This window comes from Salmo trutta, chromosome 7 (assembly GCF_901001165.1).
Source record: "Salmo trutta chromosome 7, fSalTru1.1, whole genome shotgun sequence".
Classification (NCBI taxonomy): Eukaryota; Metazoa; Chordata; class Actinopteri; order Salmoniformes; family Salmonidae; genus Salmo; species Salmo trutta.
Genome location: NC_042963.1, coordinates 42,532,158 through 42,552,383, shown reverse-complemented (window position 1 = coordinate 42,552,383; position 20,226 = coordinate 42,532,158). Strand labels below are relative to the sequence as shown.

The window sequence follows — 20,226 nt, the reverse complement described above, 5'->3', positions numbered from 1 at the left end:
CTTAAATCATCTCAGATTCATGCATTTCTTGCTGTGCAAGAGGAATCATGTCTTCGGAAACAATTATTTGCAGCATTGATTGAATAGGGCCCTGTACTGTAGGTTTCAGTGTTGTGTGTACCTGAACCCAGGAACCTGATCAGCCAATCAGCCCCCTTGGGGGTCAGCTGTTCCAAGGATTTGCTGTCCTCGTCAAAGGACCTGTGTGTGTGTGTGTGTGTGTGTGTGTTGCTCTGACGGCCAGGCTGCCTTGCTGCACACAATACTAGGGAGGAGGAGGGACAGGCACGGGGTCCGGCCGGGGAATGATGCTGCTGAGTCGGCACCATGGTCCCTCTGCTCCAGGGAACCCAATACTTAAGGCCACCGAGACCAATCCAAGAATGCCAGGCATTCAGTGACACATTTCCGTAGGGTTTTGCGGGTTCTCACCACTGCAGTACGGTATAAACAGTACAGCAGGTTTTAACACGACACCGACTGGGGAGCTCTGAGGAGAATGGCCACAGCCATCTGTTTTTCACTTGAAAGAAGACACTTTTGATGGTGCACTTGATCTGTTTAATCATCTTAATACTGTTGCTGTTCATCATAGCAGGCAAACCATCTGACAAGCTTAAATTATTTCATCCAACTAAAATGACTTGATTCAAACAGACATGGAAGAATGTAATTACCATGTAATATTAGCTTCAGGTAGATTAGCCGATCGTGGACTACTCAAACAGTAAATTAAATTGTGCACAAACTGCAATATGGAGTAGGCTATACTCCAATGTTTACAGGCCCAGTAAAAAAATGTACGAATGTAAAATCTGAAACATTTCACAGAGAGAAGATTCAGGATAGATTCACATTGACCAGTAATAAGTTTAAACACTTTTTACATACATTTAGACTAAATACATATAGTAAAGATATGGGTGTAAACAGTACATTATGATCAGTGTACAGTGCATTGTGATCAGTCAATTGGAATGCCACATCAAAAATAATTTGAGAAGTGCTGAAAATGTGTTGGGCAAACATTCAGGGGTATGGGCGATAGAGTTTAGGCTGCAACAACATATGAAACAAACTTTCTGTGTCTCATAGTACATGTTTAAATCAATGTTTTGGCACGGAGTAGATTAAACATCATCTATCAGAATGCTTCTTTATCTCTGAGAACAGTGCCCTCTGCTGTTACTGGGGTGGAGTGAGATGATGACAAAAAGTTCACTATAATTCACTGCAATGCAGTATACACACAACACCTGCATAATGCTTGCCTCGGCAACAACACAATCCATCTTTTTTGGGAAGATGGGCCAAGATGATGTCACCTTGCCCTAAGAAGATGCCAATTATGCAGGGATCGCTAAATCAATTGACAGTCATCCATCCTACTAACCTCTGTAAAATGCAACTATTTAAATAGGTTAGAGGGAACTCAATTATCAAAACTCTTGAGGCCCCTCTCTATATTGTAAAATCATTGCAATACAAAAGCACTGAATCTAATACTTTTGACTGGAGTGCTTTAGCAATCTGAGAGTACAGTCACTCCTTTGGTTAGTTTATTTTCATGATGGTAGACTCAACTGTGACTTAACCACAGACTGCAAGACTAAAATGCTAATTGCTATCGCATGATGAGGAAGAGGCCATAGAATCTGTCTGTTAAAAACAGCATGGTGTTGACAGTTGCCAAGCCACCGTGATTGGCCCTGTGTCTCCGTCAGCGTTTGGAGGTGAGCGTGAGGGTGGAGGAGACACGGAAGATCTGAGGCAGCATGTTGCTCAACTGGTAGAACATCTCCTCAGAGATACTCTGTCAATAAAACACAGACAAAGTAGATATCAATGTTTAATGCACATTGGAATGGATGAACACATGGAACGGCCGCTTTCCAAGATAGTAGTTGGTATCTGTGTAGGCTACTCTAACATGCAAGACATCTACTAGGGGGAAAATCTTAACATTTAAATTCACCACATACATTGTTTTGCTTGTACAACAGTAAGTGTTAACGACCACCTAAACAGGGACCTTTAGCTCAATGTCCCATTTCCCTTGGGACCAGTCAAGATGCACTCTCTGACAGCTGTCCCTTCAATAGGTAGCATGGCCTTCAAATAAGCATTTTAAGTATTAATGTCTCCCCTCACAACTTGTCTACTGCTCGTGTATTTAGACTTACGTCTCTGTTTGAGGTGTACAACACAAAGCTGATTTAGAGGTGCTATTTTGAATGGTGTCGGAGCGTAAGGCTGGCAGCCGTAAATGCTGTTAGGGGCCTTTGATGCTGGTTTTATCCCGAGTGTCAACATATAAATCATACTATAGGTGACCCTCTCTACAGGGACACAATCTCACTCATGCCTGTAACCAAAAGACTTGTATAACTAACCTGTAACAGAGCCACATTAATGAAGGGGGATGCTTCTATTGAGAAATAACAGTGCTCCAGAATATAATTTCTCGGTGAGATGTAGACGAGTAGACAGCTAGTACGTTGCTTTTAAACTTTACTGAACTATTAACCGAATATATTTACAAAATAATACATATAGGAGCAGTCAGCATATTATTATTTGACCTAAACAACGTATTATTATTTTTAATATAACATTTTCATCACATAGTGACACTATAGACTGAGACCAAGGTACATATGTTTTATGTTGAGCTTCCGGGAATCTTCTTTTGTGATGTTAAATTGAATGTAGGTACACTGTGTACACTCCGAAGAGTATTTGGAGAGTACACAAGACCAGCTGTGCCTTTGTGAGACATACTGTACAGGGGTACTATTGTTGGATGCTGAATTGCTGGGACAAGCAATAGCTCCAACTCCAAAGTGTGTTTAACTTCCTGTTCCAAAAAGATACAATCAGAATCTTCTCCTCAAGTACTTGTTTTCGCTTGAAATAGGGTTCATTCTGGGGCTTCACTAAATCACATTTGGCAGGCAACACTTAATCAACCTATAATACTAGTTATATGAGTGGTGTCAAAGACTAATCAGCCCTGAATAGTGAATACTGACTGGATGCTTTGGTGTTGTTTTCCGAGTCCTTGTCAGAGACATCTAACCTGTCTGGGTGTGTGTACATTCAACTGTAATGATACAGTTATAAACCTAAATAATGTTGCTAAAAGTATATATTCCACAATACAATGCATGCTATGTGTGAGTCAATGAGGTTCTGACCAGATCAGCAGCAGCCAGTCAGACCTGTTTTCTTACCTGTGGAACTAGAAACTGGACTGTCCGTGAGATCCCTCCATCCCACGATGCCATCTCCATCATGAAACCTGCAGAGGAAAACATCTTAAGTTAGGACTGAGAGGTCTCAGAGGTAACACAAGAGGGGAAAATGGCACTGGTACATCTTACTCTCTCACCTTTGACACATTTGAAGACCAGCTCAGCCCGCCTCAGGCACCATGGGATAGTCATCTCCTGCAGGGGAGAGAATAAAAGGAGTCAGTCGGGCCACAGGATGGTGGAACACGATGAACCTTCTGTCATCTGTCATCCCCTCTGTCATCCCCTCACTGTTCCCTTCTCTTCTGCCTGCCTGACAATGTCAAACAACAGCTTTTCATAGAGAAGAAAAGTAATGTTCCTTGAAAGACATCTGTGGGTGTACAGCTCATTGCCTTCTATGGTTCCTTTGACCAACTATGCTGGTCATTATGCTACTGTATATAGGCCTGAGTTGGGCAAAAGTACAATCCATCAGTTGGAAAAAGCACTGGGAAAAGAAGACTCCAGACAGAAATGCTTCAAAGTTATAAAAAGAGACAGATAATTAAGATTCTTTGGTTCCTGCAGCTTAGGAAGCGAGAACACCACACAGAGTACATTTGTGAGCGAGCTCCTGCTTTGAGAAAAAAAGAAAGACGTTTCATCAGGTATGTTGTGGCATGATAAGGACAGAGCCCTCTCTAGACTGCAGAGAGGAGGTCTACTCTACATCAGGTATGTTGTGGCATGATAAGGACAGAGCCCTCTCTAGACTGCAGAGAGGAGGTCTACTCTACATCAGGTATGTTGTGGCATGATAAGGACAGAGCCCTCTCTAGACTGCAGAGAGGAGGTCTACTCTACATCAGGTATGTTGTGGCATGATAAGGACAGAGCCCTCTCTAGACTGCAGAGAGGAGGTCTACTCTACATCAGGTATGTTGTGGCATGATAAGGACAGAGCCCTCTCTAGACTGCAGTGAGGAGGTCTACTCTACATCAGGTATGTTGTGGCATGATAAGGACAGAGCCCTCTCTAGACTGCAGTGAGGAGGTCTACTCTACATCAGGTATGTTGTGGCATGATAAGGACAGAGCCCTCTCTAGACTGCAGTGAGGAGGTCTACTCTACATCAGGTATGTTGTGGCATGATAAGGACAGAGCCCTCTCTAGACTGCAGTGAGGAGGTCTACTCTATATCAGGTATGTTGTGGCATGATAAGGACAGAGCCCTCTCTAGACTGCAGTGAGGAGGTCTACTCTACATCAGGTATGTTGTGGCATGATAAGGACAGAGCCCTCTCTAGACTGCAGTGAGGAGGTCTACTCTACATCAGGTATGTTGTGGCATGATAAGGACAGAGCCCTCTCTAGACTGCAGAGAGGTCTACTCTACATCAGGTATGTTGTGGCATGATAAGGACAGAGCCCTCTCTAGACTGCAGTGAGGAGGTCTACTCTACATCAGGTATATTGTGGCATGATAAGGACAGAGCCCTCTCTAGACTGCAGTGAGGAGGTCTACTCTACATCAGGTATGTTGTGGCATGATAAGGACAGAGCCCTCTCTAGACTGCAGTGAGGAGGTCTACTCTACATCAGGTATGTTGTGGCATGATAAGGACAGAGCCCTCTCTAGACTGCAGAGAGGAGGTCTACTCTACATCAGGTATGTTGTGGCATGATAAGGACAGAGCCCTCTCTAGACTGCAGTGAGGAGGTCTACTCTACATCAGGTATGTTGTGGCATGATAAGGACAGAGCCCTCTCTAGACTGCAGTGAGGAGGTCTACTCTACATCAGGTATGTTGTGGCATGATAAGGACAGAGCCCTCTCTAGACTGCAGAGAGGAGGTCTACTCTACATCAGGTATGTTGTGGCATGATAAGGACAGAGCCCTCTCTAGACTGCAGAGAGGAGGTCTACTCTACATCAGGTATGTTGTGGCATGATAAGGACAGAGCCCTCTCTAGACTGCAGTGAGGAGGTCTACTCTACATCAGGTATGTTGTGGCATGATAAGGACAGAGCCCTCTCTAGACTGCAGTGAGGAGGTCTACTCTACATCAGGTATGTTGTGGCATGATAAGGACAGAGCCCTCTCTAGACTGCAGTGAGGAGGTCTACTCTACATCAGGTATGTTGTGGCATGATAAGGACAGAGCCCTCTCTAGACTGCAGAGAGGAGGTCTACTCTACATCAGGTATGTTGTGGCATGATAAGGACAGAGCCCTCTCTAGACTGCAGTGAGGAGGTCTACTCTACATCAGGTATGTTGTGGCATGATAAGGACAGAGCCCTCTCTAGACTGCAGAGAGGAGGTCTACTCTACATCAGGTATGTTGTGGCATGATAAGGACAGAGCCCTCTCTAGACTGCAGAGAGGAGGTCTACTCTACATCAGGCAGCAGCTTGTTGAGTAATGGTTGTTTTTCAATTCTGGGTGCCTCCATGTGGACTCAGGAGTGCTGCTGTCTATCAATGCTACCGCTGTCCCCCCACCCTGACCTGTGTGTACCGTGCGCTCAGAGTTTGAGTAAACACAACAGTTCAAGACTCTCCACTTTTCCCTCCTCCTCTACTCCGGAATGGAGGAAATGCTAAGAGCACTGCTGAGGTTGGGTTGTACTGAATTAACAAGTAGAGAGACGTGGAGGAGGAGGTCATTAAGGGACACAGTATCAAAGGCTTGTGAATGTGCCATGGGACAGGGTAGAAACGTCAGGACGACACTGGGGATCAGGACAACAGACTGACGCCCACACCACTGTTTAACTAAAGGGCAGGAGGGGCATAGCGGCACTCAAAGACAAATCAGTTCCTAAGGCCGGAAATAGGACACATTCATTACTCCTCCTCTCCTTCTTCGTCAGTCCATTTTTCATCCATTTCTCCTTCCTCTACTAATCATCTAACCATAGAATGAGGAGTGGTCAGTTCAGTTCACTGGGTTTACTCACAAAACAACTGAATCATACACCATAAAGTTAAATATAAAATTGGGTGATTCAACCATTTCTCATAATTGAAGTTACATTGATATTTTTTTTTAGAGCTTGTGATAACATTGACTGTACAGTTAGATAATAAGTAATCAAATCCTTTCACACACCCATTTTACTTCTACAAAACATCACCATTGCCAAAACCATGACTGAAAATGATGTATGATGCAAGGAGCCACTTCATAAAATACATTCATTATTATCACTGGTATTGACAATGAAACGCTCCTGGTGTCTGATCCCATGCATAAAATACTGCATTGATAGGCTGCTGTATAAAACACATGTGGTCCGTCAACCCTCCATCCAAAGAGCTACTGGGTATGCAGGCTTTTGATACAACATTTTACATTTGACATTTTAGTCATTTAGCAGACGCTCTTATCCAGAGCGACTTACAGTAGTGAATGCATACATTTCATTTCATGCATTTTTTTGTTTGTTGTACTGGCCCCCCGTGGGAATCGAACCCACAACCCTGGCGTTGCACACACCATGCTGGCATTGCAAACACCATGCTCTACCAACTGAGCCACAGGGAAGGCTATACAACCCTGCGCAAATACACCAGTCAGCTTATCAAGGTCCTGTTGAGCAGCTGATTTTTCTTTACAATGTGGTGTGTTCATGCAGGGCTGGAGCAAAATCCTGCACACCCAGTAGCTCTCCTGGAGGATGGTTGGCCACCCTGCAACATTACAATTACAACCAATGACATAGTGATCAAATGGCTAAGATGGGCAAGGTAGCTAACAAAGATTTGTTTATAATATTCCGTGTTCAGGGGAGATCTTGACAGCATAGGAGTTACTTGTCAATTAGGCTATTCTAAGAATATTTTTTTTACTTTGTCAGAATTACCTGACCAGTAATGAGTAGAGGAGAATCCTAGCTTTCCAACGGTGTCAGAATTATTTCTCAACAGCCAATGTTTGAGTGACAGTTTTACAACAAGAGTATGCCGCATTTGCGCACCCGTATCAGCTGCGTGTCGGCCATTGGGGGTTATACATGGTGCCGGTGGAAAGTTATTTTAGGACATCGGACATGACAATGACATTAATACATGCTAATAGCTAAATAGTTAACTAGCGATTCAAAACACAGTGTAATTTGGCTGGTTATCTAGTTTTATCTGCTGCGCAATGTCTGGCTCTCTCTCCTCTGGAGATGGCCCACTCGCACTGGAACACATGCAGGTGATGCACACACCAGGACTTTTCCAGGATTTTCATTGCTGACCAAAAATGTGCTATAACTGGGCAAATAAGTCACTAACTAGCAATTAATATCAACAAATGTGCACACTGTGCAGCGGGTAGGAGCGTTGGGCCAATAACCGAAAGGTTGCTGAATCGAATCCCCGAGCTGATGAGGTAAAAATCTGTCATTCTGCCCCTGAGCAAGGCAGTTAACATACTGTTCACCGGGCGCCTATGACGTGGATGTCGATTAAGGCAGCCCCCCGCACCTCTCTGAAGACACATTTCAGTTGAATGCATTCAGTTGTACAACTGACTAGGTATCCCCCTTTCGCTTTCCATGATCTCAAAAACACATCTCGCGACTGCATGATTGAAAGACCGATCATGCCTGTCAAAGCAGGCCTACAATAATTATACTCCAATGCGCCCTGCAGAGATTGGGAGGACAGTGCGCAACACATCACAGGAGACTTTGATCCAATTCTGATCAGAGTAGCCTAATTGTTTGATATTTAATTTTTTTGGTCCATTCGGACAGCTTAAACCTATAATCTGCTTGTCCGACAATTTGTTTTACTTGCCCCGGGCAAGCAGAGAAGTGTTAATGTCGAGCCCTGAACCAATACAGCATAACATATGTATAACTAACTGTCAGCTCTCACCTGTAACTAATGTACTATGTTGTACATGCATTATGAATCTGACTTCTGGGACCTCGAGGTATATATATTACCTTCTGCTTTTACACATATAACATAAGGCTCTCTCTCACCTCTGACATGTCGTGGACTAGTAGCAGAGGGATGGTGATGGTGGTGACATCATGCGTGCAGCAGACCTTGAGGATGTTACGCAGGCCCATGATCGCAGGTTCCCGGGCCGTGATGTTACCTGAGCGCACGTTGTCATCCACACACAGGTGGAACACTATGTGGACCTCAGACAGGTTGGAGTGGCGGGAGATGTAGAATTCACCTGGAGAGGATGATAGAAGAAGATAAAGTTTAGAAATGATTTAGCCTATTTCTAATAAGGTTGGTTTCATTTAGGAGTGAATCCTTTCTTCCACTTAAGCCAAATGTTCACCTAGTCTCCCATTGACATCAATGCACAAGGTTAGGATTTGCCCCTTAAAGATTTAGGCTAAGATAAAACCACATATTCAGTCAACTTTACCTGGTAAGATGTTGGAAGAATTCTTTTCCACATTTTGGTTCTTATCTTCACAACTACTTCCATTCCTAGGAACCTCTGTCAATGGGAAAACAAGAGATGACTTCAGCATTTCCTGTATGGAAAACTAGCGCAAAGATAACCTTTCAGGAAATAGATGACAATAGCAACAACAGAGGTCATAGGTCCATCTGTATAAAGCCTGATAGCTAGGATGAATGTTTCTATACTCAGCTTTCTAATCTCTCCACTTAAACAACCATTCAATAGGGATTCATTGTGATAAGGATCTTGACTGAGGTTTCAAAAAAGTATTGTCCCTTCTGTCCTGACATAATCCCCAACAAGTATTTATGTCCAACATGCCACTGACTTTGCCCTTGCGCGAACGTTGAACAAACGTTACTTCACTGGTCCAGCAGGATCTTTAACATTGTTCTAACTGTACCTTATATACAGATAACCGCCAAAATTAAGGAAACACTTGAGTAAATCAAAACACCAAATTATGGAATTTCTCGTGGAAGAAGGGTGTCGCATCCCTCTAATAGAGTTCCAGACACTTGTAGAATCTATGCTAAGGCGCATTGAAGCTGTTCTGGTGGCTCAACGCCCTACTACTATTCAGACTCGATAGTTGGTATTACCTTTATTTTGGCAGTTACCTGTATTTCATAGTTACATCATCACTGTCTATCCAGTCCTCTTACAGAGAACACTCATCTCAATCATCATGTAATTCAAGTCAGAGTCTGGGGAAGAAATACAAGTGAATTAATGCATCTTTGTTCAGACTTTTTCACTGTGATACCACAAGGCCATATTTGCAAGTTATATAGAGAATGGCTGGAAAATTAGCAGTTTCTCATTGCAGCTATATAATGATTAAAAAACACTCTCAGAAGTGTGATTGACTGTTCGCCAGTGGTGGGCTGCTGGTGTGTGTGACTGACTCACCAGGCTGGTCTTTGTGCTTGCTGGTCTGAGACCGGGCATAAAGCACCACTTGCTGGACAACCTCCAGCTGCTCCTCCAGCCGAGGGAAATGGAAGTCTGTACACTCTTTAGATACTGTGGCAAAGTCTGGGGAAAATGTAGAAACACATGATGATGAGGATTCATTACATTGATTCATTATAATCTCACAATGGTTATGGAGGTTTAGGGGTTGGCGTATGTTTTTACTGTGACAAAACCTTTATGAGCTATTGTCATGCTAAAATACTAAATCATCTAACTCACTGGTGCCATAAAGCCAAAGAAAAACACCTTCAAATGTGTTCATGGCAATAAGAAAGATTTTATTTATTCAGATTATAAATGTGTTTCATCCTCTCACTTAACTAACAGGGTCTAACAGTGTGGTCCCCCTGCTTTATGTTGGCCCCTGACCTCTCACCTCTCTTGATGCCACTGTAGGAGTTGACCCTGTTGTCCACCAGCAATACCAGGCCACACAGGGACGAGGAGTAGAGCGACAGAGCCGTCTGCAGCCGCCGCAGCTTGGTCCCTCTGCTGCCATGGCGACGGTGCTTACAGAAGTCCAGTACGTCCGCCCGCACCAGTCGCAGGTTGTGCATTGTCTTCAGCTGTGCACCTGGACAACACCACAGCAACAACACCGTAAAAATACATACGGAAATAAACACAAAAATATATATTGTACAGGATGTCTTCACATTTTACGATGTCAAGAAGTTCAGTGTAAATTAATTAGCTGTCATCAAGGTTTATTTTTATCATGGGCTTGTTGGACCAGGCAGCAGTGTTTCCATGGGGACACAGACAGTATAATACCTAAGTGGATGGTGAAGCTCTCCTCCAGCTGTCGCTGCTCCTCATACAGCCTGGCCCCAGGCTCAGACTCCTCTGTCAGCTGGCTCGGCTGCATCTTGATCTCCTCACTGACAAACACAACATCACACTGTAAAGGATACAGTTCACAAGATGACTAGCCTTGTCCCAGATCTGTTTGTGCCGTCTTGCCCACGCCAATGAGCATAGAAGTTGGCAAGACAGCACAAACAGATCTGGAACCAGGCTGGAAGATGAACAACCTCAAACCAACCCCAGATGAAGTGCATTGGGACTGACAAACTTCACTGAACATAAAGAATAATTAAGACATATATAACAAAAGAAAACATTTATTTGAGCTCGGATGCTATTTCAATGCCTCTTGAAAGTGCTGCTGTGTGTGCAAATTACATTTAACTGTGTCTGCAGGCTTTCTTTCCCATTTAAGCACATGACTCGTCTATTCATTATCTGATTTAACCAATTTTGCTTCACTGTAAGAAGGTGAAGATTAGTGAGATTTCAAGGAACATCTCCCTAAAAAACAATTGAGAGTACATTTCTGCACACATGCATTCACAAGCACGCACATGCACACACACACACACACTTACTTAATAGTGCTGTTATTGGGGTTCTGCATGTCCTGGTGCAGTTTGATCACCCACTCCTGATACTCCTGCTTCTGAATATGAGTCACCTGTTTCAGTTCATTGGCCCACTTGTTTTCCAGCACCTGACCAGACAGAAGAATCACCAATCGTACATCTCTATGACTGTGTATCTTTTTACATAGAGCATTACAATGCTTGTAGCTTAAATGGCCAACCAGACTGGCTCTGTGTCTTACCTGCTGGGCATCGAAGTGTTGAGATGCAACTGCATTTACATCCTGGTCAGTCATGGTCTTTCCCAGTTCTTGCATGACTTTGTCCATCTCTGTTGCCTGCCTGGGAGTTGAAAACGGAACAATGCAAAACGATTTAGGCATTTGGTATATGACACTAACTTCAATTACGATGATTTAATTGGCTACTTTGCACTTGAGGACTCATCTCTATGGTCATACCAACCTCTCTTGTAACTTCTTCAGCTCCATGTCCCTCTCACTGATGAGCTCCGAGACACTGACAAAGTAGTTGTGTTCCAGGTTGAGCAGGGTGTCAGAGGCCGGGGAGTGGATGAGCTCGTGGTAAACATCTGCAAAGTCCTCATCCCAGCTGGGCTCCTCAGGACAAGCATGTTCCAGCGTGGTCTAAAGAGTAACAAGCCAAAGAGAATAATGGCATTGAGGTGTGGGAGTAACGTTTTGAGAGCGAAGGAAAAATCACAGGAAGACATTGTTCAGTAGATCACAGGACATTGTAGGAAGTGCAGAAGTGAGTGACACAACACGGTACGAAAGACCCAGGCAACTATTTTGACTGAAAAGCATTAGGTGGTTTTCATAAACAAACCCAATAGAGGCAAAGCAAAGAGAGCGACCTCATACTTCTGTCATATTTAGAATGTTTAGAATAGTATATAGAGTGTGGACTTCCTCTATTAATACATGTCTGGGAATCTTTATGCAACAAACATGATAGACATTAAAATACCTTTGGAGTTCCTTAAAATACACTGTACAGAGTGAGTATTTCTGTGCTAGTGCAGTAAAATGTTAATGGAAATCCTGTATGCACCACAGCAGTGAGCCAAAAGAGCTTTATCGGAGGGGCAGCCTTCTTTCTTTTTATGTGCTTGAGCAAGTGGCAGCAGAATTTAAAGTCCAGAGCTTTGCAGTGCATGAAGCAGATGATCTCGTTGACCTTCTTAAAAAACAAAATAAGGAAGATATTCTGTTTCAAAAGGATTTTTTCACAAGGAGTCTCCACTCTTTGATCCATTTAAATTGAAAGCCATAATGTCTATTAATATCCCTCATCAGACCACAGATGTTATAATGATTTACAATATAACCTTCAGACTGTCAGACAGATGATGCAGGTCTGGAATTGCAACATTCCCTGCAGTCTATAAAATCGATGAAGTACAACTTATCAAAGTCAAATACTACAACTTGGCAACTCCGGGCAAAAAATGTTTAATACATTGTTCCAAACTTAAGGAGCAGTCAACTGTCTGTGACTTACTGACTTCCTTTATCAACATAATGATCTATGACTACAGCTCAGACACTGAAGACAATATCCTCAGGATGCACAGTATGCTAACACTTCTCGAGCTCGTCTTTGAGATAATTGGATTTTTCAATAGCATAAGAATACAGGTTGCACTGTATAAATCAAATGTTATTGGTTGCATACACATACTTAGCAGATGTTATTGAGGGTGTAGCGAAATGCATACAGTCATCTACTTCTGTAATTTGAGGTGGACAACATGAGAAAATCAGTGGGCGGGACACTACCAGATAGAAGCGAGGGATGTGGGAGAAGAAGAGAGGGAAGGACAGAAGATAATCAGTGGGCGGGACACTACCAGATAGAAGCGAGGGATGTGGGAGAAGAAGAGAGGGAAGGACAGAAGATAATCAGTGGGCGGGACACTACCAGATAGAAGCGAGGGATGTGGGAGAAGAAGAGAGGGAAGGACAGAAGATAATCAGTGGGCGGGACACTACCAGATAGAAGCGAGGGATGTGGGAGAAGAAGAGAGGGAAGGACAGAAGATAATCAGTGGGCGGGACACTACCAGATAGAAGCGAGGGATGTGGGAGAAGAAGAGAGGGAAGGACAGAAGATAATCAGTGGGCGGGACACTACCAGATAGAAGCGAGGGATGTGGGAGAAGAAGAGAGGGAAGGACAGAAGATAATCAGTGGGCGGGACACTACCAGATAGAAGCGAGGGATGTGGGAGAAGAAGAGAGGGAAGGACAGAAGATAATCAGTGGGCGGGACACTACCAGATAGAAGCGAGGGATGTGGGAGAAGAAGAGAGGGAAGGACAGAAGATAATCAGTGGGCGGGACACTACCAGATAGAAGCGAGGGATGTGGGAGAAGAAGAGAGGGAAGGACAGAAGCAGGGACAAGGGGAGGAGCTTTAGGGCAGGGATCGTCAACTAGATTCAGGCGAGGCCAATTGTTTCTTGAGAGGATGGTCAGGGGGCCAGAACTTAATTACAAATAATTTGTAGACTGCAAATTGACCGCAAGAAGCCCAAACAGATATAACATTTGACTAAAACATAATAATTTCCAACCTTGCGTACATTGTATATGATCACATATACACTCACCGGACAGTTTAATAGGTACAACATCCCGTTCACGAAAATGGATCGCTCCTACAGACAGTGAGTCACGTGGCCGTGGCTTACTATATAAAACAGGCAGACAGGCATTGATACATTCAGTTACTGTTCGATTGAACGTTAGAATGGGCAAGACGACTGACTTAAGCAACTTTGAACATGGTATGATCGTCGGTGCCAGGTGCGCCGGATCCAGTATCTCAGAATCTCAGAAACAGGGCTTTTCACACAAGACATTGTCTAGGGTTTACCGAGAATGGTGCGACAAATAAAAAACATCCAGTCAGTGGCAGTCCTGTGGGCGAAAACAGCTGGTTGATGAGAGGTCGAAGGAGAATGACAAGAATCGGGCAAATAAAAATCACCCGCGGGCCAAATTCTGCTTTAGGGCCAAAGAAGTTTATATGAAAAAATGCTTGTAAACATGGTCTTTGGTTTGGAGTAATTATTTTACCTCTGAGTAGGCCTTGGCCCATGTGTTTGTAAGCTGGTCGATGTCCACCTCTCCTGTTGTTAGTCTCTGTAGGGCCAACTCTGCTTCTCTGTCATAGTCCTGGATGGTTTCGCTCTCAATAAACGTGGACAGTGTGCTCCTCAGTTCTAAACCAAGATACATCAAAGTATTAGTACCAAAAGGTATGTGTGGATGAATAAAATAAACTGTAAGTTGTTGAATATATCAATGTGCTTGGTTTTGAATTTAATTGCATTTAGTTTAATGGAAATCTCATTACCATTCTCAACAAAGCAAGGTATTTTGTGCAGCAGCATAAGTCTTCCATGAAGGTCACTGACATTTTCTTGGACAGGGAATTGCAGAGGTACTTTGAGGACACAGTCATTCCTCCCTGCCCTGAACCCAAACACAAACTCCTTCTCAGTGGTGTTCACCTTTCCCTTGTTTTTCTTCATTTTCTCAGCTGAAAGCAGATAGAATACTGACTACTTGTACAGTAATGATAATGCAATCAAATCGTTCCATGTCATTTCAACAAGCCATGACACCAACCATCTCAGATTGTTCTGTAGTTTAATTTAATCTCTGCCAAATTAAGCTAATTGATTGCACCCAAATTGGACATTTTAATTCATAGGATTTAGATCATATTCAATAAATATAGTACCCAACATCCGATTTGGACCAAACTTTTTCCTACCAATGAGTAAGACACGAGGAATAAAAATAAAATGTCAAAAGCCACCCACGGAGACCCCACACCAATCCTACCCCAACAACCAGTATACAGTAGAAGTTCTCCATGTTTGACAAGTAGTATGAAGTTGCGGCTTGTAGTATTACTTCTCCATACCATGTAATGTATTCGCTAAGAATCTGGTGATGGTTTTTTCCCCTGTTCAGAGAAAATGTGTAATTTAAGTTGCTTGCATTATATACCATAAAGTAGTGTGAAAGTACTAGGTTTTGACCACTAGATGTTGTTGTTGCTGCTATACAGACACACTTTTATCCATTTTGCTGGTCTCGTGGTTATTAAATCAAATCAAAGTTTATTTGTCACGTGTGCCGAATACAACAGGTGTAGAACTTAGTGAAATGCTTACTAACAGGCTCTAACCAATAGTGCAAAAAAGCTATTAGGTGAACAATAGGTAAGTAAAGAAATAAAAACAGTAAAAAGAGAGTGAAAAACTGTAGCGAGGCTATATACAGGCACCGGTTAGTCAGGCTGATTGAGGTAGTATGTACATGTAGATATGGTTAAAGTGACTATGCATATATAATGAATAGAGTAGCAGTAGCGTAAAGAGGGGTTGGCGGGACAATGCAGATAGCCCGGATAGCCAATGTGCGGGAGCACTGGTTGGTCGGGCCAATTGAGGTAGTATGTACATACGTACATGAATGTATAGTTAAAGTGACTGTGCATATATGATAAACAGAGAGCAGCAGCAGCATAAAAGAGGGGTGGGGGTGGGGGGGGCACACAATACAAATAGTCTGGGTAGCCATTTGATTACCTATTCAGGAGTCTTATGGCTTGGGAATAAAAACTGTTGAGAAGCCTTTTTGTCCTACACTTGACACTCCGGTACCACTTGCCATGTGGTAGTAGAGAGAACAGTCTATGACTGGGGTGGCTGGGGTCTTTGACAATTTTTAGGGCCTTCCTCTGACACCGCCTGGTGTAGAGGTCCTGGATGGCAGGCAGCTTAGCCCCAGTGATGTACTGGACCATACGCACTACCCTCTGTAGTGTCTTGCGATTGGAGGTCGAGCAATTGCCGTACCAGGCAGTGATGCAACCAGTCAGGATGCTCTCGATGTTGCAGCTGTAGAACCTTTTGAGGATCTCAGGACCCATGTCAAATCTTTTTAGTTTCCTGAGGGGGAATAGGCTTTGTCATGCCCTCTTCACGACTGTCTTGGTGTGTTTGGACCATTCTAGTTTGTTGGTGATGTGGACACCAAGGAACTTGAAGCTCTCAACCTGCTCCACTATAGCCCTTGTCGATGAGAATGGGGGCATACTCGGTCCTCCTTTTCCTGTAATCCACAATCATCTCCTTAGTCTTGGTTACGTTGAGGGATAGGTTGTTATTCTGGCACCACCCGGCCAGGTCTCTGACCTCCTCTCGTCGTTGTTGGTGATCAGGCCTACCACTGTTGTGTCGTCTGCAAACTTAATGATGGTGTTGGAGTCGTGCCCGGCCATGCAGACATGGGTGAACAGGGAGTACAGGAGGGGACTGAGCACGCACCCCTGGGGGGCTCCAGTGTTGAGGATCAGCGTGGCAGATGTATTGCTACCTACCCTCACCACCTGGGGCGGCCAGTCAGGAAGTCCAGGATCCAGTTGCAGAGGGAGGTGTTTAGTCCCAGGATCCTTAGCTTAGTGATGAGCTTTGAGGGTACTATGGTGTTGAACGCTGAGCTGTAGTCAATGAATAGCATTCTCACATAGGTGTTCCTTTTGTCCAGGTGGGAAAGGGCAGTGTGGAGTGCAATAGAGATTGCATCATCTGTGGATCTGTATGGGCGGTATGCAAATTGGAGTGGGTCTAGGGTTTCTGGGATAATGGTGTTGCTCGTGGCTCACATCAGCCTTTCAAAGCACTTCATGGCTATGGATGTGAGTGCTACGGGTCTGTAGTCATTTAGGCAGGTTGCCTTTGTGTTTGTTGGGCACAGGGACTATGGTGGTCTGCTTGAAACATGTTGGTATTACAGACTCAAATCAGGAACATGTTGAAAATGTCAGTGAATACACCAAATAGATCACAACATTTTCTTTGCAACTTTGGGTAGAAAAATCAATAGATTTGGCTCATGATGAAAATAAAGTGAGTGGTCATCCTCACAATTGAGGCCAGTCCTCCATGAAAGCAAATCAGTTTGTTCCTCTTTTACGCTTAATCTGTGTCCAGGTAACAGACCCTTTGCGAGTGGTTCATTCCCTTCAAAAAAGGTCTGGATTAGTTACTGTTTGACCATTCCTGGTGAACAAGCAAACCATTAGGCTACAGTAGTTCTAATGGTTTCAATGTTATGGTCTCAAATGGTCTTCAACGGTAAAAGTCCCAACCACACACTAAAGTGTTTTGCAATTGTAATGGTTTTGGGTTGGTTTTAATAGTAAATGTCACTAATCACATTACATATAGAGCTGTTTCCTGATAATTGTATTGAAAAACAAGACTGCCATGCAATTCATTATATTATTAGGGTTGTCACAACATTTTAGTCCCTTGCCCATTTCTCCATCAAAGTTTGTAGGAAAAGTCTTCATGAGAATTGCATTGAGATAACACTTTCAGAGAGTGGCCACTTGTTGGACTGTTCAAGCAGAGTTGGGTTGAAGCATTAGGTTGCTATTATGACAAACTCAATTGCTTTAAAGGAGGACTTGCTTGAATTGTTAGGATGACCACACAATTTATTTTCATAATGAGCCAAATCTATTGATTTTTCTACCCAAAGTTGCAAAGGAAATGTTGTGATATACAGTACCAGTCAAAAGTTTGGACACACCTACACATTCAATGGTTTTTCTTCATTGTAGAATAATAGTGAAGACATCAAAACTATGAAATAACACATAAGGAATAATGTAGAAACCAAAACAGTGTTAAACAAATCAAAATATGTTTTATATTTGAGATTCTTCGAAGTAGCCACCCTTTGCCTTGATGGCAGCTTTGCACACTCTTGGCATTCTCTCAACCAGCTTCATGAGGAATGACTTTCCGTCTTGAAAGAGTTTCCACATATGCTGAGCACTTGTTGGCTGCTTTTCCTTCACTCTGCGGTCCAATTCATCCCAAACCATCTCAATTGGGTTGAGGCTGGTGATTGTGGAGGCCTGGTCATCTGATGCGGCACTCCATCACTCTCCTGCTTGGTCATATAGCCCTTACTCAGCCTGGAGGTATGTTGGGTCATTGTCCTGTTGAAAAACAAATGATAGTCCCACTAAGCCCAAACCAGATGGGATGGCGTATCGCTGCAGAATCCTGTGGTAGCCATGGTGGTTAAGCGTGCCTTGAATTCTAAATAAATCACAGACAGTGTCACCAGCAAATATATTTAATAAAAATATAGGACAAAACACATCAAGACGAAACACCACAACACTACATAAAGAGAGACCTATAAGACAACAACATAGCATGGTAGCAACACAACATGGCAGCAGCACAGGGTACAAACATTATTGGGCACAGACAACAGCAAAGGCAAGAAGGTGGAGACAACAATACATCACACAAAGCAGCCACAACTGTCAGTAGTAAGACTGTCCATGATTGAGTCTTTGAATGAAGAGATGGAGATAAAACTGTCCAGTTTGAGTGTTTGTTGCAGTTCGTTCCAGTCGCTAGCTGCAGCGAACTGAAAAGACGAGCAACCCAGGGATGTGTGTGCATTGGGGACCTTTAACAGAATGTGACTGGCAGAACGGGTGCATCTCATTCTGAGCTTTTACAGAAATTATAGTCATAGTTTGCCTTTAATGGGAAATAGACTACTTTAGCTAGCTACCAGGCTTGTGAGGTTCAGATTATTGCTGACAGATAGATGAATAGATAGTAAAAACAAGGCATTAAAATGTGGGTCATCACTAGTTAACACAGCCAGAAAGTAATAAATGTGCCTATTTCTACAATTTCTCTTCCAAAAATCAGATTTGATACCTAATGCTAACCTTAATCACACTGCTAAAACGAATGCCTGGCCCTAACCTTAACTTAAACCAAAAAGCACATTTTTGTTTTCATACATTTTTACAATATAGCCAATTTTGACTTTGTGGCTGTGTTGTCTAATGGAAATCATTGATGCGCTAGGCCCATTGGTCCCTTCGAAGAGGGCTAGGATGCATCTATTGAACGTTTGCTACATTGCATAAAAGGTTTCTACTGAACAACGCGTTTCCCCAAAATGTTCTTCAACGTTCTTGCACATACTGAGGTACGTTTGCGCCATAGGAGGCTGGCTCATAATAATGTCTGGAAGGAGCGAATGGAATGGCATGGAACACATGGAAACCATGTCAAATCAAATTTTATCTGCCACATGCGCCAAATACAACAGGTGTAGGTAGACCTTACAGTGAAATGCTTACTCACAAGCTCTTAACCAACGATGTAGTTAAGAAAAGTACCCCAACCCCCAAAAAATAAATAAACTAACAAATAATTAAAGAGCAGCAGTAAAATAACAATAGCGAGACTATATACAGGTGATACAGGATCAGTCATGTTTGATATAGTTGATACCATTCCACTTGTACCACTCCAGCCATTACCACAAGCCCATCCTCACCATATATGGTGCCACCAACCGCATGTTTTGCTCTATTTGGTAGGTGTGGCTTGAAGCAATGGGTGGCATGTTTAAATGGAAGTGGCTATGCTGACCGCCTTCCTCAACCGGCGTGTGTTCATTAGTCGGATTCCGTGGCAAAACGTTTCGCAACGGAAACCATTTACAATTTAATATATGAAGCAAACGGAACGGAGAGGGCCCTACCTACATTTGTCCAATATAAACTATCGTTTTCGTTGCAAAACGTTTTCTGTTTGGAGTAAACAGTTTGTTGCAAAACGTTTGGCAATAGACCAACGTTTTCCAACGGAATCAGACAAATGAATACATTCCTGATCGTTCAGAACAGCACAATTTCGGCGTAATTGAACGTTCCACTAACTGTTACGGTTTTTCGTTGTGAAGGCAGCCCTGCCGTACTAGCTAAATCGCTGGCTATTTAGCAATGGTAGCTAACATTGCAGTGGTCGCTGCCTAGCTTACTAAGTGCAACCAATAACAACAATATTGACACTAGTCATACTGCAATCGTGATACATTTGTTTCAGAATAATAATGATTATCGTAGAAGTCTAGTTTTACCTGTACATTCGTATTTTGTGGATGTAAAAGGACGACGGTGTTCATTCCCTTGTTTGGACAACCAGCTGACTGACACAGCTGAGCTAGCTGTGCTTTTAAAATACAACTTTCGTCATATTTTATTTTCAAAACAGTAATACATCAAATCAATCTACACGTAGGAAAGAAAAGTGCAAGCATATG

At 43.1% G+C, this 20,226-nt stretch overlaps 1 protein-coding gene across 3 annotated transcripts; it reads right to left on the bottom strand.

Annotated features, from left to right (window-relative positions):
* Positions 1–538: 538 nt before the first annotated feature.
* Positions 539–20,149, bottom strand: LOC115197438 (protein C12orf4 homolog). Of its 3 annotated transcripts, none has more exons than XM_029758955.1 (14): positions 20,044–20,149; positions 14,411–14,596; positions 14,131–14,276; positions 11,493–11,674; positions 11,270–11,369; positions 11,034–11,155; positions 10,420–10,526; positions 10,022–10,219; positions 9,580–9,705; positions 8,626–8,700; positions 8,222–8,424; positions 3,392–3,449; positions 3,234–3,301; positions 539–1,813 (listed from the first exon to the last, which is right to left on the bottom strand). In XM_029758955.1, the coding sequence occupies exons 2-14, from the start codon at positions 14,586–14,588 to the stop codon at positions 1,721–1,723; spliced, it is 1,656 nt and encodes a 551-aa protein (XP_029614815.1). In that variant the 5' UTR covers positions 14,589–14,596; positions 20,044–20,149; the 3' UTR covers positions 539–1,720. The 3 variants fall into 3 exon arrangements, with proteins under 3 accessions (XP_029614815.1, XP_029614816.1, XP_029614814.1); XM_029758954.1 differs by lacking the exon at positions 539–1,813 and adding an exon at positions 2,267–2,857; XM_029758956.1 differs by lacking the exons at positions 539–1,813; positions 14,131–14,276; positions 14,411–14,596; positions 20,044–20,149 and adding exons at positions 2,265–2,857; positions 13,662–13,734.
* Positions 20,150–20,226: the final 77 nt, after the last annotated feature.